This window comes from Paramormyrops kingsleyae, chromosome 20, assembly GCF_048594095.1.
Source record: "Paramormyrops kingsleyae isolate MSU_618 chromosome 20, PKINGS_0.4, whole genome shotgun sequence".
NCBI lineage: Eukaryota > Metazoa > Chordata > Actinopteri > Osteoglossiformes > Mormyridae > Paramormyrops > Paramormyrops kingsleyae.
The window spans coordinates 3,423,607-3,444,072 of NC_132816.1; the positions used below are offsets into that span (position 1 = coordinate 3,423,607).

The 20,466-nt window shown below is 39.5% G+C and overlaps 1 protein-coding gene across 2 annotated transcripts in view; it reads left to right on the forward strand.

Moving 5' to 3' along the window:
• The first annotated feature begins 779 nt into the window (after nucleotides 1-779).
• Nucleotides 780-20,466, forward strand: part of LOC111853774 (kinesin-like protein KIF16B) — a 49,438-nt gene continuing 29,751 nt past the window's right edge. For both annotated transcript variants that reach the window (XM_023831063.1, XM_023831064.1), the window contains exons 1-6: nucleotides 780-1,130; nucleotides 11,984-12,053; nucleotides 12,227-12,340; nucleotides 16,610-16,726; nucleotides 17,964-18,061; nucleotides 19,383-19,492. In XM_023831063.1, the coding sequence (XP_023686831.1) occupies nucleotides 1,084-1,130; nucleotides 11,984-12,053; nucleotides 12,227-12,340; nucleotides 16,610-16,726; nucleotides 17,964-18,061; nucleotides 19,383-19,492 (556 nt within the window). In that variant the 5' untranslated portion in view covers nucleotides 780-1,083. The remainder of the gene's footprint in view (nucleotides 1,131-11,983; nucleotides 12,054-12,226; nucleotides 12,341-16,609; nucleotides 16,727-17,963; nucleotides 18,062-19,382; nucleotides 19,493-20,466) is intronic.

The window sequence follows — 20,466 nt, forward strand, 5'->3', positions numbered from 1 at the left end:
ATACCTGCTTGTCATATGTTGGAACCTATCCAGGGAATTATATCCGCATTTTGCATTAATAAAAAAAAGAAAAGTTTTGTTTTTACAGATCACTTAATCACTTATCTTGGTTTTGATTGTTTACTTTCATTGTCTATAGTGTACATTGTAATAGTCTAAATAAATAAACAATAAACAAACTTTTGTTTGCTGATATTGGTTGTAAATCGACTCCATTCAGAGTGAATTTATAGACGTGCTCATCGCGAGCTTCGTGCACGTCGTACAGCAGCCTCCTAACGTGCAAAATCGACTGTATGTTGCGGTTCGGTCATGATAGCTAACAAAATACCGTTGATGGACAGGAACCTGTTGCTCAGCACCATATTGGTAGTGTTGCCGTAATCTTGCCAATATAATGTCCAGAATGGAAGATTGTGTTCAACAAATAAATGGACATAACAGGAAATGAATGCCCTAGTCAGAGAAACTGTACCCCTACCTCTAGCCCCCGATTAAACTTGTGTGAAAACTGCAATAGTTACAACAAAATGGTCTGGATTTTGTTGCGATAAGCCTCATGATATAGCATTTTTTGTGTGGAATGGATACATTTCTGAGCTGCAGTTCAAACTAAACTTACTGGATTTATAAGTCTTACAGTTTTATGTCAGGTTTCGTGATTTTAATAGAAATGGAAGTGCGTTTCCTCTGTCTGCTCGACCCCGTTCCTGCATTTTCATTAAACATTTTGTCTTTGACAAACGCGTAACATGTCAAACCCAAAATGATTTGTCCTTTCGCAGGATCCGTGGTGTCTTCTCCCTTTATCGGGACGCGCATTTCGATTTTCCAATCTTGGGAGTTTTCTTGAGCTGCTGCTTTTCCGTCAGCATTATATGTAAAAGCGTGAAAGCGGCTGGGATATCGGGCAGGCGTCCAGGATTGGGGTAGAAAAGCGCTTCTTCACGCGAATAGTCTGATGCTCACGGATGTACGTGTTCTTCCATAGATATTAATTTAGTGAGAAGGGTAGATCGGACTTTTTGGCTGCCTCTGGTGAAAGTTTGCCAGGTACCGATTGCAGGTGAGGGTAGATACACGATGGCATCTGTGCGTGTGGCTGTGCGGGTCAGACCGATGGACAGGCGGTAAGTAAAGCCAAAACACTAATTGTTTGACACCAAGTAAAGTTTTGTTTTAACCCCACGTTATTTTGTTTTATTATTTTTTTTCTAAACCAGTAGCTGAGTCCAACATTAATCATTTTTTCATTTAACTTTTAACTGTTATAAGTGGGTTAATTGTGGCATTATTGGATCTGGGATCTCAGTATTGTAAACTTTAGTGTTTCTAGATTGAATATATTTCCACGCATCGCGTTTATCATTTTCTGCAGTTGTATTTATGTTTAAAGCTTGTGTAAAGTTGATTTAAAAATTGTAGTAATAGCAGCAGGAACAGTTTCTGCGTTTATAAATGTGGCAAGACACGCAAATACGTCATTGCCAAGGATTTTATTTTAATGACCAGTAAACAGATTTATATGTATGTCTGTATGTATATGTAATATGTAATTGATGTGTGTTCATGTGCTGTGGCATACATTTTTTTGTATTGTCTATAAATGGTTTCATGATGGAAACATCAACGTGTAGGATTGCTGAAAAATGGTAACTGTTGTAGGGTTGGGCGATGTCTAAAATATGTGATAGACCTATTTTAATTAAAAAATTACGGGGCAAAGGAAATTAGACGCCCTCCATCGATTGGCTGGTCGGATTTAATTATGATTTAAAAACATAACTAGCGGTCGATCTTAAGCTTTTACACAGCAAAGTGCCTACCACCTCAGAAAATATTTAGTAAGGCTCTCCGTATGCCAGTAGCAAAGGAAGTTGTCTGGTGGGGGTGTACCATAGTTTGAGAGACACTGATCTAAAGTAAAGACACAGTGTACAAAGAGTTAATAAATGGCCATTGTGTAGCCTAAGCCTGCTCTCTCGACCAGCTGTGCGATAGTGGCCTGTTAGTTTCAGACCCTGGCACCTGGTTACTTGTTCTTTATTGTCGAATACCGATAATGTCGTGAAATTGCACAACCTAATTTACGCCACAGGTATTAAATAAATTTAGGGCGGTATTATGTACATGGGTGCCGTTTTTATATATGCAGCAATTGTGAAGTGGGGGGGGATAGGTATTGGGCATTCTCACTATACCGTACTGTTATTAACAACTGAGTAAATAAAATGTGAATGTAAAACTTATTTATTATAAATTTAGTTATTCCCAAACTGCTGTTTTTTGGCCTACAGTCTTAAGCCTACAGTTTTACAAATTAAAGCTGGCAGAGGATAACTTTTTGGATCTGTTTATTAAATAAATAAATGAATGAAGAAAAGGAAACTCGTATGCTCTGTATATTGGGAAAAGTGCGTGTCCCGACAAATGGCTGTTCTGGAACCTTCATATTATTTACACATCAAACATTCACATGAAAAACTTGGGTGCTGTAACTTGTAACAAATGTGCAAGATGAATCTTGGGTGATCTCATTGCAAAGTGCATTGGTGCATGATGGCCATACTGTAAAATAAAGTAAGCCGTAGGTTTGGTTGTTTATTTTTATTGGAGTCTTGTTGGTTGGTTTGTTGTTTTAATAATGTTATGATTTATGGAGTTATTGTTTTCAGTTGCACCATTTAATCTTATTTCTTTAAGAGTTTTTTTTGGTGATATTTGAATTATGATATGGCTCTTGTTTGTTGTGTAATTAATGTGCTACTGTCACGGCAGTCAGTCAGTTATGGGTTAATCCATGTCAATTCATCAAATTTAAGAAGCTTTGCAGCTGACCATTTCAAATTTACCTTTAAAAATTCCATGGGAAAATATACGTAATAGGAAAAGTACCAAATTTAAGGTCTCTGTCTTTAGTTTTCCCAAAAAATAAGGGATGGGAGTGGGGCTGTTTTAAAAGCCTTTTTCTCGCATTGTGTATTAAGGAGTCATTTAAAAAAACGCAATATCTAGAAAAATACTTAGCTTGGTTTTTCAAGTTTTCTAAGGTAAATATCTGGTACTATTACTGTAAATATTGATTCTCAGGAATGTAGCTCAAGTGTAACATAGAATGCTGGGTGCTTGATAGGCATGTAATCTGAGTGCGAATTACCCCTCCATAATTGGGGGGAACTGCCTTCATAACACTTCTTTGACCATTATGGTCCGCTACCGCGTCAATACGAATAGTCGCCACCAGGATCAATGTTAAGAGTGCAAGATGCGCTAGGGGTGTTTACTAACACACGGTCATGGTCTGGACATGCGACAAAATGAGAATCAATACAGAAGATCTCATTATCCTTATCCCAATCCAAAAGAACTTGGTTTTGATAACTCCCAGGAATTATCCTAGGAGAAGTATATTAGTAAAAGTAATAAGCCTATACATTTACAAACAGCCTGGTCTGATGTTATTCCTGCCCTCTCAGTCCCCCCAGCCCCAACAGCCTTCAGAAATAAATATTTGCCTATTAGGCTAATATCTGTCTTGATGATACAGTAGATCTTAAAGTACAGCCTAATTTCTAACTCACCTCTTGGTCCAACGCGCTGTCCTGATCCTGCCATCTCCCTGCTGCCTGCTCACTGTCCTTATCCTGCCATCTCCCTGCTGCCTGCACACTGTCCTCATCCTGCCATCTTCCTGCTGCCTGCACACTGTCCTCATCCTGCCATCTTCCTGCTGCCTGCACACTGTCCTCATCCTGCCATCTTCCTGCTGCCTGCACACTGTCCTCATCCTGCCATCTTCCTGCTGCCTGCACACTGTCCTCATCCTGCCATCTTCCTGCTGCCTGCACACTGTCCTCATCCTGCCATCTTCCTGCTGCCTGCACACTGTCCTCATCCTGCCATCTCCCTGCTGCCTGCTCACTGTCCTGCACACTGTCCTCATCCTGCCATCTTCCTGCTGCCTGCACACTGTCCTGCACACTGTCCTCATCCTGCCATCTCCCTGCTGCCTGCACACTGTCCTCATCCTGCCATCTTCCTGCTGCCTGCACACTGTCCTCATCCTGCCATCTTCCTGCTGCCTGCTCACTGTCCTTATCCTGCCATCTTCCTGCTGCCTGCACACTGTCCTCATCCTGCCATCTTCCTGCTGCCTGCACACTGTCCTCATCCTGCCATCTTCCTGCTGCCTGCACACTGTCCTTATCCTGCCATCTTCCTGCTGCCTGCACACTGTCCTCATCCTGCCATCTTCCTGCTGCCTGCACACTGTCCTGCACACTGTCCTCATCCTGCCATCTTCCTGCTGCCTGCACACTGTCCTCATCCTGCCATCTTCCTGCTGCCTGCACACTGTCCTTATCCTGCCATCTTCCTGCTGCCTGCACACTGTCCTCATCCTGCCATCTTCCTGCTGCCTGCACACTGTCCTGCACACTGTCCTCATCCTGCCATCTCCCTGCTGCCTGCACACTGTCCTCATCCTGCCATCTTCCTGCTGCCTGCTCACTGTCCTCATCCTGCCATCTCCCTGCTGCCTGCACACTGTCCTCATCCTGCCATCTTCCTGCTGCCTGCTCACTGTCCTCATCCTGCCATCTCCCTGCTGCCTGCACACTGTCCTCATCCTGCCATCTTCCTGCTGCCTGCTCACTGTCCTTATCCTGCCATCTTCCTGCTGCCTGCACACTGTCCTCATCCTGCCATCTTCCTGCTGCCTGCACACTGTCCTGCACACTGTCCTCATCCTGCCATCTTCCTGCTGCCTGCACACTGTCCTCATCCTGCCATCTTCCTGCTGCCTGCACACTGTCCTCATCCTGCCATCTCCCTGCTCCTGCGCCTCTCCTGCCTTCTGCTGACCACTTTCCTTCAAACACATTAAGTTTGCAAAACTGCACCTATACTTTTAGTGTAATATTCTGTAGCTACTTACCCTTCTTTTGCCACCAAAAACGCGTCTAATCTTTCCTTTTCCTCATATTGTGTCTGTGAATAAATCTATGTTTAACAAAACAGTATCTGGGCTACCAGATGAAGCTTCTAAAATGTCCATAAATATGAAATTGTGGAATGCAGAATCAATACCACTAAAATTCAAATAATAGGGCTTATTTGCTAGCTAGTTTATTTTACGTTGCCCCTATAGGTTTCACTTATAGTAATGTTTTTTTCAGAGCATAACATTAGACCTTCTTATGCATTAACATTAGCCTAATAACAAACCACACAGGCTAAATGTCGAATTAATTTCAGAATGGCACAATTTATTCATGATAAAATGAGAATGAAAACATAAGGGGTTCATCTCCTTGGAAAATGACCATATTCGATTTTACCTCACCAAATAAACCTGCTTTAAATAGAGAACTTAGCTTATCTTGCTAGTTAAAGTAACTAACATTGACTGTACTGGCCTCAGAAGGACAATGGTAAGTAATTCAACTTATAAAGACGTCAGCTTGCATTAGTAAATTTTTTACAAAATAACACATTTTCAACAGGCTAGACTTCTGCTGGCTACTTACATTTACCAATGATCGACAAACAGTACCATGACAGACGAACACAATGAACAGGTCACTCACTGAGAATGAATGACACAACTGACTGGCTAAGCTGCTTCTAGTGCCGAGGTGGTTAAAATGGTACGGTCCACATTAGGGGTGTCTGAAATCGTTTTACATACTGTAACCTCACCTTGTAGGAAAATTTTATCTTTTTTTTTTTTTTACAACAAAAGAAAATGTTAAGGACCCCCCCCCCCCCCCCAACTGCTATTTTTGTCTTTTTTGGGGGGGGTCTGGGTCTTGATCGGGGGGTACTGTACCCCCCGTAATTCGAACCATGCATGTAATGATATATTGTGCAACGATAAATTGCAGTACAAGTGTGTGAATATCCGAATTATGGAAATAAAAAAAAAATGTAAAATAGCTTATATTATTAGGCTGTGTAATCGTAGTTTTCCTAGCTGTAATTGCGTTTTTTAGACGGCAGCAGGTGATAAATTGACCCACTGATGGTCCACATTTTTGCTCCCTCCCGGCTCCCTGCCAGACGGTCCACATTTCTGCTCCCTGCCAGATGGTCCACATTTTTGCTCCTTCCCAGCTCTCTGCCAGACGTTCCAGATTTTTGCTCCTTCCCAGCTCCCTGCCAGACGGTCCACATTCGCTACTGGGAGCTGAGTGGGAGCCAAAACATAGACTGTCGGGGAGTCGATCTGAACCGGGTAGAGAAACACCTGACTTGTTTTGAATGATTTAAATAGAACATATCTACATGCTGAAATCTGACTTTATTTTTATAGCCATATAATTACCATAGAGAGAACTTGCATTGCATTTTTTTGTGTGTAATTCAACTTATGGTAGCCTTTATTCCACCTAAGTACAGTGCTATTAGTGCGAGGATCCAAAGATGCCCTCTTGGTGAGGTTCTGTGGTCTGAATTTTTCTTGCTCGACCTCTATATATAGTAGGGCTGGGTATTGTGACCGATTCGGCGATTCGATTCTTTTTTTATGGTTTCGTTTCGATTCAATTTCGGTTCGATTCGATATCGATTAGCTATCAATATTTCATTTAAAATGTTAGTTTTGCAGACATGGGATCCATATTTTGATATAAATGCTGGTAACTGAAACTCTCCTATTTAAGTTTATTACTGAAATACACATCTACATTAATAATAGGGTGCACACAGTTGTTTATTTTAAACAACTTTTATTTTAAATGAACACTGTAACAAGAAGTCATAAATATGTGCATCATTGTACACCATGTAAACAAACTGCAAAATGCACATTACTGTAAAAAAATAGACTGTAAATGTGCAACAGTGAAATCTATTAAGAACTTCAAACATGTTTAAGAAATAAAACATTTTTCTAAATTCAAAACGTTCAAAACAGGCCCATCATAAAGCCCTTGTCTGCGTATACAAAATATTCTAACTGTCCATAAAACTAACAGTTCTTAACTACAGCCTAATCATTTTTGATCACCAGATTTTTCTGCAAAAAAAGCAGCTGATCAACATGTTCTGATCTAAGGCAGCTCCTTTGTGCTGTGATTAGATCACCAGCGGTTGAGAAAACTCTCTCAGCAGGAACACTAGTTCCGGACACACAAAGATACTGCTTTGCTTGTTCGTAGGTTTGTTGTGTTGTTGCAGAATCTTAGCTCTTGTGGGCACAACTTGCAAACGACGGTAGTTTTGTCGAACTCATCTTTACCGTCACTGCCTTTGAACATGAAATACATCCATATCTCAGATTTTAATTTCGTCGGGGCTGGCTTCAATTGGCTGCCGTGACCTTCCGCCATGATGATCCTCTTTTTTTTTTTTTTTGGTTTTTTAGTGGAGCAATTCGAAAGATGGTGACCCCTTCAGGACGAGAGGTGAATATTCATATCCTCTTACGTGAAGCACGCGCATTAAGAATCGATTCGGGGATTTCCCGAATCGATATCGTTTCATTAAACTGAAGATCGATTAAAATCGGGGAATCTATATTTTTTACCCAGCCCTAATATATAGTCCAGCAACTGATCCTGTTCAGACTTGCAAAGATAACAAAATTCATTATTCTTGCATCCCAAGATTATTCACTAAAGGCATCTGACAATACATGACATGTCCAGACTAGTTGAAGTTGTTGCACGTTTGACAAGAACATCTGCTACATTCGACAGTTGAATTAAAAAAAAAAAAAACACACACACATGGTAATGTACCAGCAATGTATTGACATACACTCAACTAAAGGATTATTAGGAACACCATACTAATACGGTGTTTGACCCCCTTTCGCCTTCAGAACTGCCTTAATTCTACGTGGCATTGATTCAACAAGGTGCTGAAAGCATTCTTTAGAAATGTTGGCCCATATTGATAGGATAGCATCTTGCAGTTGATGGAGATTTGTGGGATGCACATCCAGGGCACGAAGCTCCCGTTCCACCACATCCCAAAGATGCTCTATTGGGTTGAGATCTGGTGACTGTGGGGGCCATTGTAGTACAGTGAACTCATTGTCATGTTCAAGAAACCAATTTGAAATGATTTGAGCTTTGTGACATGGTGCATTATCCTGCTGGAAGTAGCCATCAGAGGATGGGTACATGGTGGTCATAAAGGGATGGACATGGTCAGAAACAATGCTCAGGTGGGCCGTAGCATTTAAACGGTGCCCAATTGGCACTAAGGGGTCTAAAGTGTGCCAAGAAAACATCCCCCACACCATTACACCACCACCACCAGCCTGCACAGTGGTAACAAGGCATGATGGATCCATGTTCGCCAAATTCTGACTCTACCATTTGAATGTCTCAACAGAAACCGAGACTCATCAGACCAGGCAACATTTTTCCAGTCTTCAACTGTCCAATTTTGGTGAGCTTGTACAAATTGTAGCCTCTTTTTCCTATTTGTAGTGGAGATGAGTGGTACCCGGTGGGGTCTTCTGCTGTTGTAGTCCATCCGCCTCAAGGTTGTGCGTGTTGTGGCTTCACAAATGCTTTGCTGCATACCTCTGTTGTAACGAGTGGTTATTTCAGTCAGTTTCTCTTCTATCAGCTTGAATCAGTCGGCCCATTCTCCTCTGACCTCTAGCATCAACAAGGCATTTTCGCCCACAGGACTGCCGCATACTGGATGTTTTTCCCTTTGCACACCATTCTTTGTAAACCCTAGAAATGGTTGTGCGTGAAAATCCCAGTAACTGAGCAGATTGTGAAATACTCAGACCGGCCCGTCTGGCACCAACAACCATGCCACGCTCAAAATTGCTTAAATCACCTTTCTTTCCCATTCTGACATTCAGTTTGGAGTTCAGGAGATTGTCTTGACCAGGGCCACACCCCTAAATGCATTGAAGCAACTGCCATGTGATTAGTTGATTAGATAATTGCATTAATGAGAAATTGAACAGGTGTTCCTAATAATCCTTTAGGTGAGTGTATATCCCACCTTTTTTATTCTTTTTTTTTTTTTTTTTTTTAAATTGTTTAAAAACAAATCCATTTAATCATCATTAAACTGAAAAATGTCAAAGTAAGACAACATGAAATAAAGTTTTGGAGTGACTGATGGTACCATTACAAAATCTTGCTGAGAATATTATATCTACTTGCTGAATATGAGAGAAGAAATATGGAATCCCTGTCAGATGTCACGTCATGAAAAATATACAGACGCTCCTCTACTTACGAATGAGATGCGTTCCAAACAGTCGTTTGTAACTTGAAATGTTCGTAAGTCGTTATTCAACATTATTTTAAGGGTATACGCAAGTACAAAGAACTAGGATGCTGGGAGTACGCAGCTACTGTACGCTGCTGTGCGGCAGGAGTTGCGTCCAGAAGTCGTACTAGGTGGAATTGGCGGGTAGAAAGAAAAAAATTATGTTGTGGGCAGGTAACGGGAGCCCAATGAACACAATTTGGACTTGCAGTCAGGGCTGCACGATATTGGGGAAAAAAATCACATTGCAATATTTATTCTTTCTGCGATATATATTGCGATATTGTGATTTTAAAAAATCTAATTAGTTTAATAGCTGTATTGCAGGGGTATTCAGCTAAAATTTAAAGAGGTCCAGTTACAGAAAATTTGTTGAAGCAAAGGTCCGGAAGATCATAATGTCGACTATTTAGTGTGATGTATATTTAAGTAGCCTATCGGTTGTATCAACATTGCATGTAATCAGTATCTCACTGTCAAGTTAATTCAGTACAATTCAATTCAAGATGTCTGCATAGATATGTAATAATTCTTACCTTGTAAATAGTCTGCTTTTGTATTTAACTGTGTAAATATACTTTTGACGTGGCTTAATTATTTTAGGTTTATAATGGAATAATGTAGATTTGCCGTAAGATTTCCTGTGCGAGTCTGAAATCGTGAGTGGCATGCCAAATGCTGAAAATGTACAATTTTTGTTTCACCTGAGTTGATTTATATAACAGATAACATAACTTTATACAGTTGTTAAAAAGCGGAAACTTCCACGAACATGAAATCACCAATAAACTATGTCTATTTATCCAACATGTTATATAATACATACTGTGTTTTGGAAACTTTTCAGCTGTATGATTTCAGGACAGGTCAGCTACTCTGTTAGGAACATTACGGCTATTTGGTCGCTTTGCTGCTGATATCTAATAATCTAAACACTAATGGTACATTATGACGGACAAAGGGCTGCATACGCCAAACTACGCGGTTAAAAGCGTTTGCTAAACCACTACCGAAAAGACTACAAACGCTGTGCTGGTTAAAATAGAAGCGTCCTGTCAGGTTTTAAATCATAACTTTCTGTTTTGGCTATTGGTCTGGGTCTGCATGGGACAGCTTCTGGGTCTGGACCCCGACCGCGGTCCGCCTGTTAGTGACCTCTGCTCTATTGGTATGATTAATGATTCTAGAAAGATTGAGCTTATTTTGCCCAAATATAATGGTAATTGATTACTTAATTGGTACTAAACAATGCATGAGCATTAAACTAAGAAAGCTTATCGCATATGGGAGTTAACATGAGTGACAAAATAGCGCTGGGTTAAATGGTTAGCGCTGGGTTAAATGGTTAGCGCTGGGATCGAGAATGTTTGTGATTGGTGGTTCGTTCTGTGATCGACGTTTGTTAGCCGCCGGTGCAAAGCTGCGTGTTGGCCTTGCATCCAAAAACCTTTAAATTAGCCTAAATTATATGACAGTCTTTTGTGGATTGTTTAAGAATAAGAACAGCGTGACATTTGTTAGTTTAGCAAAAACACCAATATCTCTGTAACCATATTATTGGGGTTACATTTCACGTTTTATTTTACCCAGTATATGAGAAGCCGTGTGTGATTTTAAGCCCTATATTTGGGAAAACACTGTCTGTTTGCATGTAATAAATATACAAATGCCTGCGCTATGAAGAAAAAGGAATATATATATATAGTGACGGTATATCACTATAAACAGTTTCCACCGTAGTTATTTTTGTTTGCAAGAAATGCAGACTATTTTCTTCTTTTTAAGGGAACATTCTTTTTACATTAAAACTAAAATGTAACCTTTTTCATAAGATGTTTTCTTTTAAAGCGATTAGTACTGATTTCAGTTCAAAATATAAAAAAAATAACCATAAATTGTTCATTTGTGCATTTCCTTCAATTATTTCAAAAAGATCAAGATCAAAATCAAAAAGAGTCTTTCATTAGAAAAAATATTTCAGCTTTAATAGTTCAGCATATTGACTGCACAAACCTTGTCAGTGGAATAAAAACAAAATAATCATTCATTAATTGTAATAGAGGTCAAATGTTCAATTAATCGTGATATTATTTTGAGGTCATATCGCCCAGTCCTATATTGCACCCGCCAAACCTATTGATTCACGGGAAACACTGCATTAAGATCATTGCAAAGTGTTTGCCTGCAAATTTACAAAGAGCTTTTATTTTAGAAAATGTTGGACGATGTGTTACATCATAAATGACCTCAAAATATTAATAGATTTAACTCAAATATTTAACATTTTCTACTGGTTAGGCTTTTATCATGTCAGGTTGAACAACCCATGGAAAACCATGATGGTATTATAATTTGCTAAAATTCCTTTTGTCTCTAAAAATGCATGTATAAAATTGATACCAAGGACAAAAGCTTTTTAAGTGGAAGGAAAGGACAACATGGCACACTGAAGTTAATACAGAGAAAACCAATGTGCATATTCTAGGTATTTCTGTTAGGACTCCTAAAGATGTGTTATTTGGGGAAATACACAAAATCAGCATTTTCTTAATAATAAATGTAAAGTTTCAGTTTAAAACCTCACATTTAACATGACAGTCCTTCTTGTAATCCTGTATTGTTTGCATCCCATAATTGTTGTAAAAGTATTACAGACATGTTATTAGCCTTTAAAGTTGTACTCAATGAAATATATGATTCTGTGATCGATATTTGTGTTTGTACCTCATTTCAGAGAGACGGATTTGTTGTCAAAGTGTATAGTTTATATGGAAGGGAACAAGACATCTATAACAAATCTAAAGGTATGTGTATGTGAAGATGCTGAAATTGACAGACTTCTGAACCTCTTTGAAAGCAAAATCTGTGATGCCAGTGTATTTTTTGAGATGCATCTTGAACATAATGCATCATTGAATTTATGTAAAAATATCCGTCTGTCTGTCCGTCCGTCCATCCATCCAAACTATTTCTGCAGGTTCCCAAAGGTACTGTTGGGGATTCTTCGAGAGAGAGAACCAAAATGTTCACCTACGACTTCTCATATGATTCATCTGATTCCAAAAGTGCCAATTTTGTCTCTCAGGAGAAGGTTTGTTATTTTCATATTAGCCTTTAAGTCCATTGTGAAATGATCGTTGACACTTTTATGGCGATTATGCATGAAATGGCTTTTCTTATGTCATGTGCTCCAGATACTTTAACTTTTTAAATGGCAGTAATCTGATTGTTATTACAAATATGTGTCTGTTATTGAGTACCTGAGTTTTTGTGCCTGTGTGCTTTGTAGCCATGAACTGTAAACATGCATATTCTGATGATCTATACAGTATTAGTCATAAGTCTGGACACACCTACTTTTAATGTATCTGTATCTGTTGTAGCTATGTTATTCACTAGGGCTGTATCAGAATTTTGTCAATTGAATCGGTTTTTGCTGTTCACTGCGAATATTTGACGTGTGTGTGTGTGTGTATGTGTATGTGTGTATTTATTTTTCTTTTCCTACCTGGCAATTGGAGCCTCTATTGGCATGAATTCCAGTCATTTCCTCCATACACAGTGGCTCCCACTGCAGCTCTGGTCTTTCTTAATGACACAGGTGAACAGGTGTGAATAAAGGGTAGATATCAAAGATTTCAGTTCACTGACCCATTATCTCCTCTAATGCTTGCAAATGATGTCCTAAATTTAAGGATTAATTCTTTTAGGCCATTTGGCGCTTCCAGTAAATCAATAAGAGAGTATTTGCTTCAGAAGTTCAGAGTGCATTTTTCTTCTTTATAATTTAAGTCTTTGACTTGCACCCAAATTTCCTGCTGAATTGAAGTTGAGTGCACCTGCTACCCTATAGGTGTAATGGTAGTGACAGCCTCGTCCATTGCGCGCAGTTCAGAGAGCCTACAACGCAAACGCAACATTTCTCTAAGTGATCTGTGACTTAGTCGGAATGCTGCTTTGTTACTGACCCAACCTGCCCACTCCCGCATTATTTTCTGCAAGCTGACCTATACCCATGAGTCGACCCATGCATAACTACTACAGATAATTGCTAATGTGGATTTTTCTAGTGCCCTGCTAGAATATAAAAAAATATAGTTATGATTCATCTTATTTCTCTTTTTGATATGCCATCCCTTTTGTAAGCTTCTATTTGTCATGTTATTGTGGAGGGAAAAAAAAAGACTTGTTCGACTTTAAGATTCAGTCAACTTCTGAATATTTGAACCATTGACTTTCAGGGGGAAGCCCTATTATTGACCTTATAGTAAAAGTCTTCAAGACAATGATTGTAATGACCAAGAGAAGAGTTCAACATCTTTAAAATTTTCTTAAATTGTAGACTCTTCAAAATGTTGAAGATTTGAAGACTTTTTGACGATGACGGCATTACATACTCTTGGCATTCTTTCAACCAGCTTCCAGATGTAGGCACCTGGAATGCTTCTCCAGCAGTCCTGAAGGAGTTTGCACAAGTTCTGGGCACAAGTTGGCTACCTTACTTTTTTACCACGCCAAACCAGCTTTATAGGATGGAGGTCGGAGATTGTGTTTGGCTAAAACATCTGGACATCTGTCACAGCACTCGCTCTCTTTTAAAGATGCACAGATTGCAGTTTTCTTGGCCAGTGCTTTTTTTTTTTTTTTGCAAGTGTGACTGGCCGATGCTGATTAGTTACCCCTTAAACTGCACTAAGTTACAGGATCTTTTCTCGCTTAATCAAGTCTCAAAATAAAGTGCTCTGTGACTAGAAAGATGTACAAATATAAATTAACTGAAAATGAGTTGCTGTACACCCAACTTTATCTGATATTTTACTTAAAGTAAACAACAAGAGCAGTTGGTACAGATAACAAACAAAATATCAGTTACTTGTATCATTTTTCCGTATGTTTAAATTCACCGGATAACACGACATTTACCTTTTTCTTTTTAAAATAAAAAGTCCATAGATTTATGTTGTGGTTTTTTCTTCTTTCTTTCTTCCCTGCCAATCAGGAGTCAGGAGCCACTTGTGTAGATCTTCAGATTCAGTCTTTATTGCAAAAGCGAGGTTACAGCCAAGGCTGGACATCCTGCAGGAGTGTGTCCAATACTGTTTTACACCAATTTTTATACACGTTCTTTTCATTCAACAATATCTCGTCACTTGAGCATCATCATTCCTTCAACCATTCACAATCATTGTTTTTTCCCTTAATCCGCACCCCTAGGTGATAAGTTTGTCCATTATTTCTTTTACTATTTGGTCCCTCGGCCGAACGTAATGGGGGGCGACCATCTCCACTTGTTTTTTTTTTTTAAAAATGCTCAGCCGTGAACTTCTGGTGAATCCCTTCCTTCAGTAGTTAACCATGGCAGCTTCAGCCTGTTGCACATTGACTGACTAACTAGAGGGTTGATAATATATTTGTCCTTTAACATAGTGATAAAGTATACACTAATATAAGTGGATATTCATAGATTCAGGACTAACATAAACAACTCTTAGGCTAATACAAGGTGCAAATACGTATTTAATTGATTACATTGTGTTGATTACATTATAATGTTTACGTTGTAATGATTACATCATGGATATTTGGCATACTTTTTAATAATATCAATACTTATATTCTGTGTTATATAGTGCTAAATAATATTCCATAGTTACAAATCTCCAAATAAAACTATACTCTTCGAAATATGTGCAGGGAAATATTATTAATACCAACATTGCATGTTATGCACATACAGTGCTTACAGTACATCTCTAGTAAGACATATTAAGATCAGGCTTTTTCATACCTTCATACTGTATGGACATTGTAGCACAGGGGGTTAAAATTTTGCTGAAGTGTATGAAAAAAACCTTAGCTCGCTTTGCAATTTTAATGATTGTTCATTTTCAAGATTATCTGATATGTTTAATAATCAGTCTAACGCTTACCTGCGTTTCACCACGTTAAACGTGGTGGTTCCCCCACAGTTTACTTTGACTTTACATATATTACAAATTGCAAGCTTTGAGTCATCTTCACTCACAGTGAAGAACTTCCACACTAATGACATGTTAGCGTGTAGCTGTGAGTGCGCTCGCAGCTGTGAGGCTATTGCCTACCCAGGCCGAACACGCTGATAACCGGCCGATTCTGGTCCCTGGCCGATCGATTGATGCATCTCTACTCTCTTTCCTTGTTCACAAGATAATATAGTACTTACATAGCCTCTGTGTACTTAGGGTAGAGTTGGACGGTATGACCAAAAATTTCTATCACGGTATTTTTCAAAGTTATATCGGTTTCACAGTATATGACAGTATTTTTTTATTTTTTTTTGAAGTATGACTGGGTGTTTACCACATTTTACATGATTTTACAAGACAGATTTTTGTTTAAGTTTTTGTATTGTTCCCACTTTAACTATATTATTTTATATACAACTTTGTAGCACTGCTTGCATAGAGCCATATCAACATCCTTAGACTTTCCATGCTTGTCTGCAAGATACTTCCAAACGGCACTTTTGCTTCTTCTATTTTTTTTTTTATTATTAACTAAAACAGCTTGCGAAGTGCCTTGAACATGGCATATGCTGCAGTTGAGCCAACTCGGTATGTGTGTGTTAACCAGCGCGAATGTGTTGAGCAGCTGTTGAGAGGAGGGGAGGGGCTGTGCGAGTGTGCGTGCGTGCACATGTGTCTGCTAGTGGTGCTGTGGAAGTGTGGCGAATTAGGCGAAAACCACACTTTTGGTATCAAGAATGGTGAAAATGAGTATCTAATCAGATACTAACTTTGAATACCGGTTAGTATCTGAGAATCGATTTTTGACAACCCCAGTGTCTCATTATTTTCAACTCCAGTGTCAGCTATATCTTCCGTTTCTGATCTTTCGCGATACATTGTTAGCGGTGCAGCAGTGAAAAAGGTCCCCCCTTAAACATTGTCCAACTGTGCCACTTTCCGAACGTTGTGTAGGCTATTTAAACCGGTATTGCGGTATAAGAAAAATACATATCATAACAATAATAAAAAACGGTTTGAGGTATGAACCGGTATACCGCCCAGCACTAACTTAGGGGTATTATCTTGAGAAACAAATGATTTTCAGTAGGTGTGTCCAAACTTTTCACTGGTACCGTACAGTACATGAGCGGGAAGAAAGTTGGGGGATGAGAGTTAGTGTGAGCTCAGTGGGTCTCGCGGCATCTTTAAAATTGATACCTAATCTGAGTGCCCCCCAGGCAGGTGAACAGTTACTTGCTGCTGGGGTGGTGGGCTTCAGTGGAGTAGTGTGTGAGTTTAGTTTCACCTCTGCTCCCTACTCTTCTTTTAATGCCTTGGTCCATTTATATCTTCATTATTTTCTCTCCTGCCAGGTCTTCATGGACTTGGGCTCTGATGTCTTGGTGGCTGCATTTCAAGGCTACAATGCCTGTGTCTTTGCTTACGGACAGACAGGCTCTGGGAAGTCCTTCACCATGATGGGAGACCCGGTAATAAAGTCTGCATGGAAATGTTTGGATTCGTATCTGAGTAGAGCGGCACGTGAAATACTGTCTCCCAGTTTTATAGGGGCTTCCTTTCAGTATGCTTGTATCTTCCTGAGGCTGCTTAACAATCTCATCCTTTGCTAATGGGTCATTTAGCAAGATCCCTTTTCTATTAGCTCCTTATCTGAATTAAGTTGGTGTGATCTGGAGTTATTTGTGACATGTGCATGGGATGCTAATAGATAGGCAAATGTCGTACTAAAATGGAAAAACAGTTCTTGCAGTTGCAGAATCAATATAATTGTAATTTGGATAGGACTATTGTCTTTGTCAGTGGTTCTAGTCTCCTGGTGTTTGTGGAACTTCATGAATATGGGCTAATGTCTGCTGATAAAATTCTGTACCATGTCTGCATACTTAAATGTATCTGTAGTTTTTAAGTTGAGTTTTTAACAATACTGCAGCCTTTACAAGTTCAATGGACACTGGTGCTCATACCAGAGGTATACTGCCTACTGCCCTAGTTTTATTTTTATATATATATATATAAACACACACACATTATTTAAGGAGATCTTTGAATGTGCACAGCATTCTACTGATATATAAATTTGAAATTTTGCATTAAGCTTGAGACATATGAGTGAACCAGATCATATCATAGTGTTTGAACTTGCCTGGTTTTATAACCACAGATGCGTGAGATGCAGTTTATAGTTTTTTTCTTAGCTGGTTGATGTGGAGGAAATCGGTGTTGGTCAAATTATGTATTTTTTCAGTTCATAACCTAAAAGCTTAGGTCTGAGTTAATAATAATGCTGTGATATGACCTTCAGCTTCTGTCTTAAGGCCTCCCTTGGAATGGAGTTGGGGGGGGGGCTGTCACTAGTTCCTGAGGGATGTGGTGGAAGAGACTGTGTAATATACTCTGTAATTCCAAATTGACCTAAAATACCATTATTCGCCATCCATCCATACATCTTCTGACCTCTTGTCCTGGTCAGGGTCATACTAGCCGTATTTGCATATTCCACAAATCCAAATATTTTCTAGAGTAATCTGAGACAACTTTCAGCTGTCACCAGTGGATGAATAATTACAGTAAATGGTAAATGTGTGCATGCCCTCTTTCTAAGCATTCGTTTAAAATTGCATGTTATCTTCATTCTTGATTCCATATCTAGTTTAGACGCAAAGATGTCAACTTTGATCTAATGGTATCCAATGGCTGTCTTTGTAGGATGATCGAGGTCTTATTCCAAGAATCTGTGAAGGTTTGTTTGGCCGGATTGCAGGCATGACTTTATGGGACGAGGCGTCATTCTGCATTGAGGTCAGGTGAGTACCTAGACACGTGTAGAAATTAGTAGGTGCAATTCAGTATGTGCTGAAGTAGTAATCGGATAGATAAATGTCTTCTAGTCTGTCTGAACCAAGGTACCCCGTATACTTTAAATACATCTATTGTGTTTTGCGTGCTGCATGCCCTATGTTTTTTTTATTTATTAATTTTTTTTTTAATTTAAATTTAAAAGTAATTTTCATTTACGGTTATCGCACTGTGAAATTAGAGCAGATCTGCGAGGATTGTCCAGTAAACTTTCTTGCCAGTTCCACTGAATTGGCTTTGACTTGTTTCCTTCAGAAAAGCCTTAACTGTCTGGTCCTGTAACTCAAAAACTGCTGCACTCCTGCCTCTTGGGTTCAGTTTTATTGAAACCAGTCCGTTGTATGTAAAATTGTCAGAGATGGTAAAATTCGCAACCTAATAGATAGATGTTATCGGGGAAGTGGACAATTGCAGTTTAAACTATGGTCCTGTGGGGTCTCTTCTGTCCCTCCCTCATCACTACCTATTTAGATTGTGATTGTGAACTTGTTACTGGTTTCATGAAAGACAAGGTTATTTGCATAAAGCACAAAGCATGTAATAGATTTTTTCCCAGGTTGGTAAGAAATAACAGGTGAAAATAGGCAGTTGTTTTGATTTAATGAAGGTGTGTACAGGGTACTTAATAATAGCTGCAGATTTGACACCTGTTTTTTAAACAGATGTTGCATTGAAGTGTCACAATGTGTCAGGCAATTTGGCTCAATTTGCTGTATTTGTGTGGGGGTGGCACCACAGTTTATGATGCAATCTTTAAATTAAGGAAAGAATTTGAGGTCCCCAATTTCATTCTTCAGTCTGTTTTAATATGTAAAAAGCTAAATTTAACTTTAATCAGTGTGGGGGGCATCAGCTTATTCCTAGACTTAAAGTAGTACTATTTTCATATCCATTGCATTCGCCAATGATAGACTGGTAGCTTAGTCAGTATTGTGTGCTCGAACTTTTGTTTTGGTCCACTTGATTGATTATGGGTTTCTAAAGCACATCCCTTAAAATTTATTCTTACTTTGTCCTGTGACTTTTCACAACTGCTGTTTTTATTGTAACAACGTTTATTGGAGCAGTCCGTCACTGTGATTTACGCTGTCATTTCCAGTTAAGGCTTGACTTAATATACATCTCCTCTCTGCTGTAAATAAGCTGGCACAGAATGAGCAGTGCTTTTCCTGGATTAATTGTGAGCTCTGTGCGCTAGCTTTACATGCCGCCTGGTGTTCACCTCTTGAGGTCCTTTTTAAAAGGATATATCTCTTCTGAAATATCCAGCTATCTGGAGATCTACAACGAGCGTGTCCGGGACCTCCTGAGGAAGAAGTCCAGCAAAGCCTACAACCTGCGTGTGAGGGAACACCCAAAGGAGGGGCCATACGTGGAAGGTGAGGCTACCTTTGGGGTGACTCTTAACGTCTGTAGCGTGCCATGACAACGTGGCACTCGCCTTGTCTGAGACGTTAGATTTATGGTAAGTGTTATGCCGGCTACTTATGAGCTCTTCTGGGCTACTAGTAGCTCAGGGTCGGCATGCTGGTGACCACTGTCCTAAAGGGTCCCATTTTTCATCTCATGGTTCCTACTTCAGTATGGAGTTCTGATTGTGGTGTTTTCCAAGTCTGGATAAGTAAGGAAATAGTATGGAAATATTTCTGTGTTTCCAGGCTATTGCAACAAAGTCACCTGTTATGTACGCTAAAAGAAATCAGTTAGCTACATTGATGAAATCACCAACGTGAGCTGGTTGTCAGTCGCCACTTTCACAATGAAAATGCAGAACCTGGGCTTGTCTCGACCAGGAATTTGGCTCCTGCTCACTTCTGTGTGTTGCTTTCACACCACACAACAAAAAATGAGACCTTTATGCTGAATAAGTATGGGAGACGCAAAAAGTTTGTAGGTTAATCTTTGCTTATAATTCCATAACTTCACCACCAAAACAGTAGAGGTTAAATAAGTTGTTTTGTTAGTTATTGGGGGGGAATGACCCTGATCGAAATGGAACATAGCCTTTAATATACATTTCACTTATGACCTGCAACATATTCATGATTCAAAATGCAAAGTTTGTATGTAGTTGTTCACCATTTTGAGTATGGGCGAGCTGTCAGCCATATGGCGGGCAGAAGCATTGCCATCTAATTGTGGCCAGTGACAATGGACAGTTGCCCAGGGGAGCATTATATCCCCCCTACTGTCTGGAAAAGTATGGATTTTTAAAATGGTAAGTGTATAGGAACCCTGTCATCCAAATTAGCCTGTAGTTTATAGCAGTGTTTCCCAGCTTGGTGCTTGGAGAGCTCGTGACAGTCCATGTTTTTGCTCCTGGTAGGGAGCTGGAGGGAGCAAAAAATGTGGA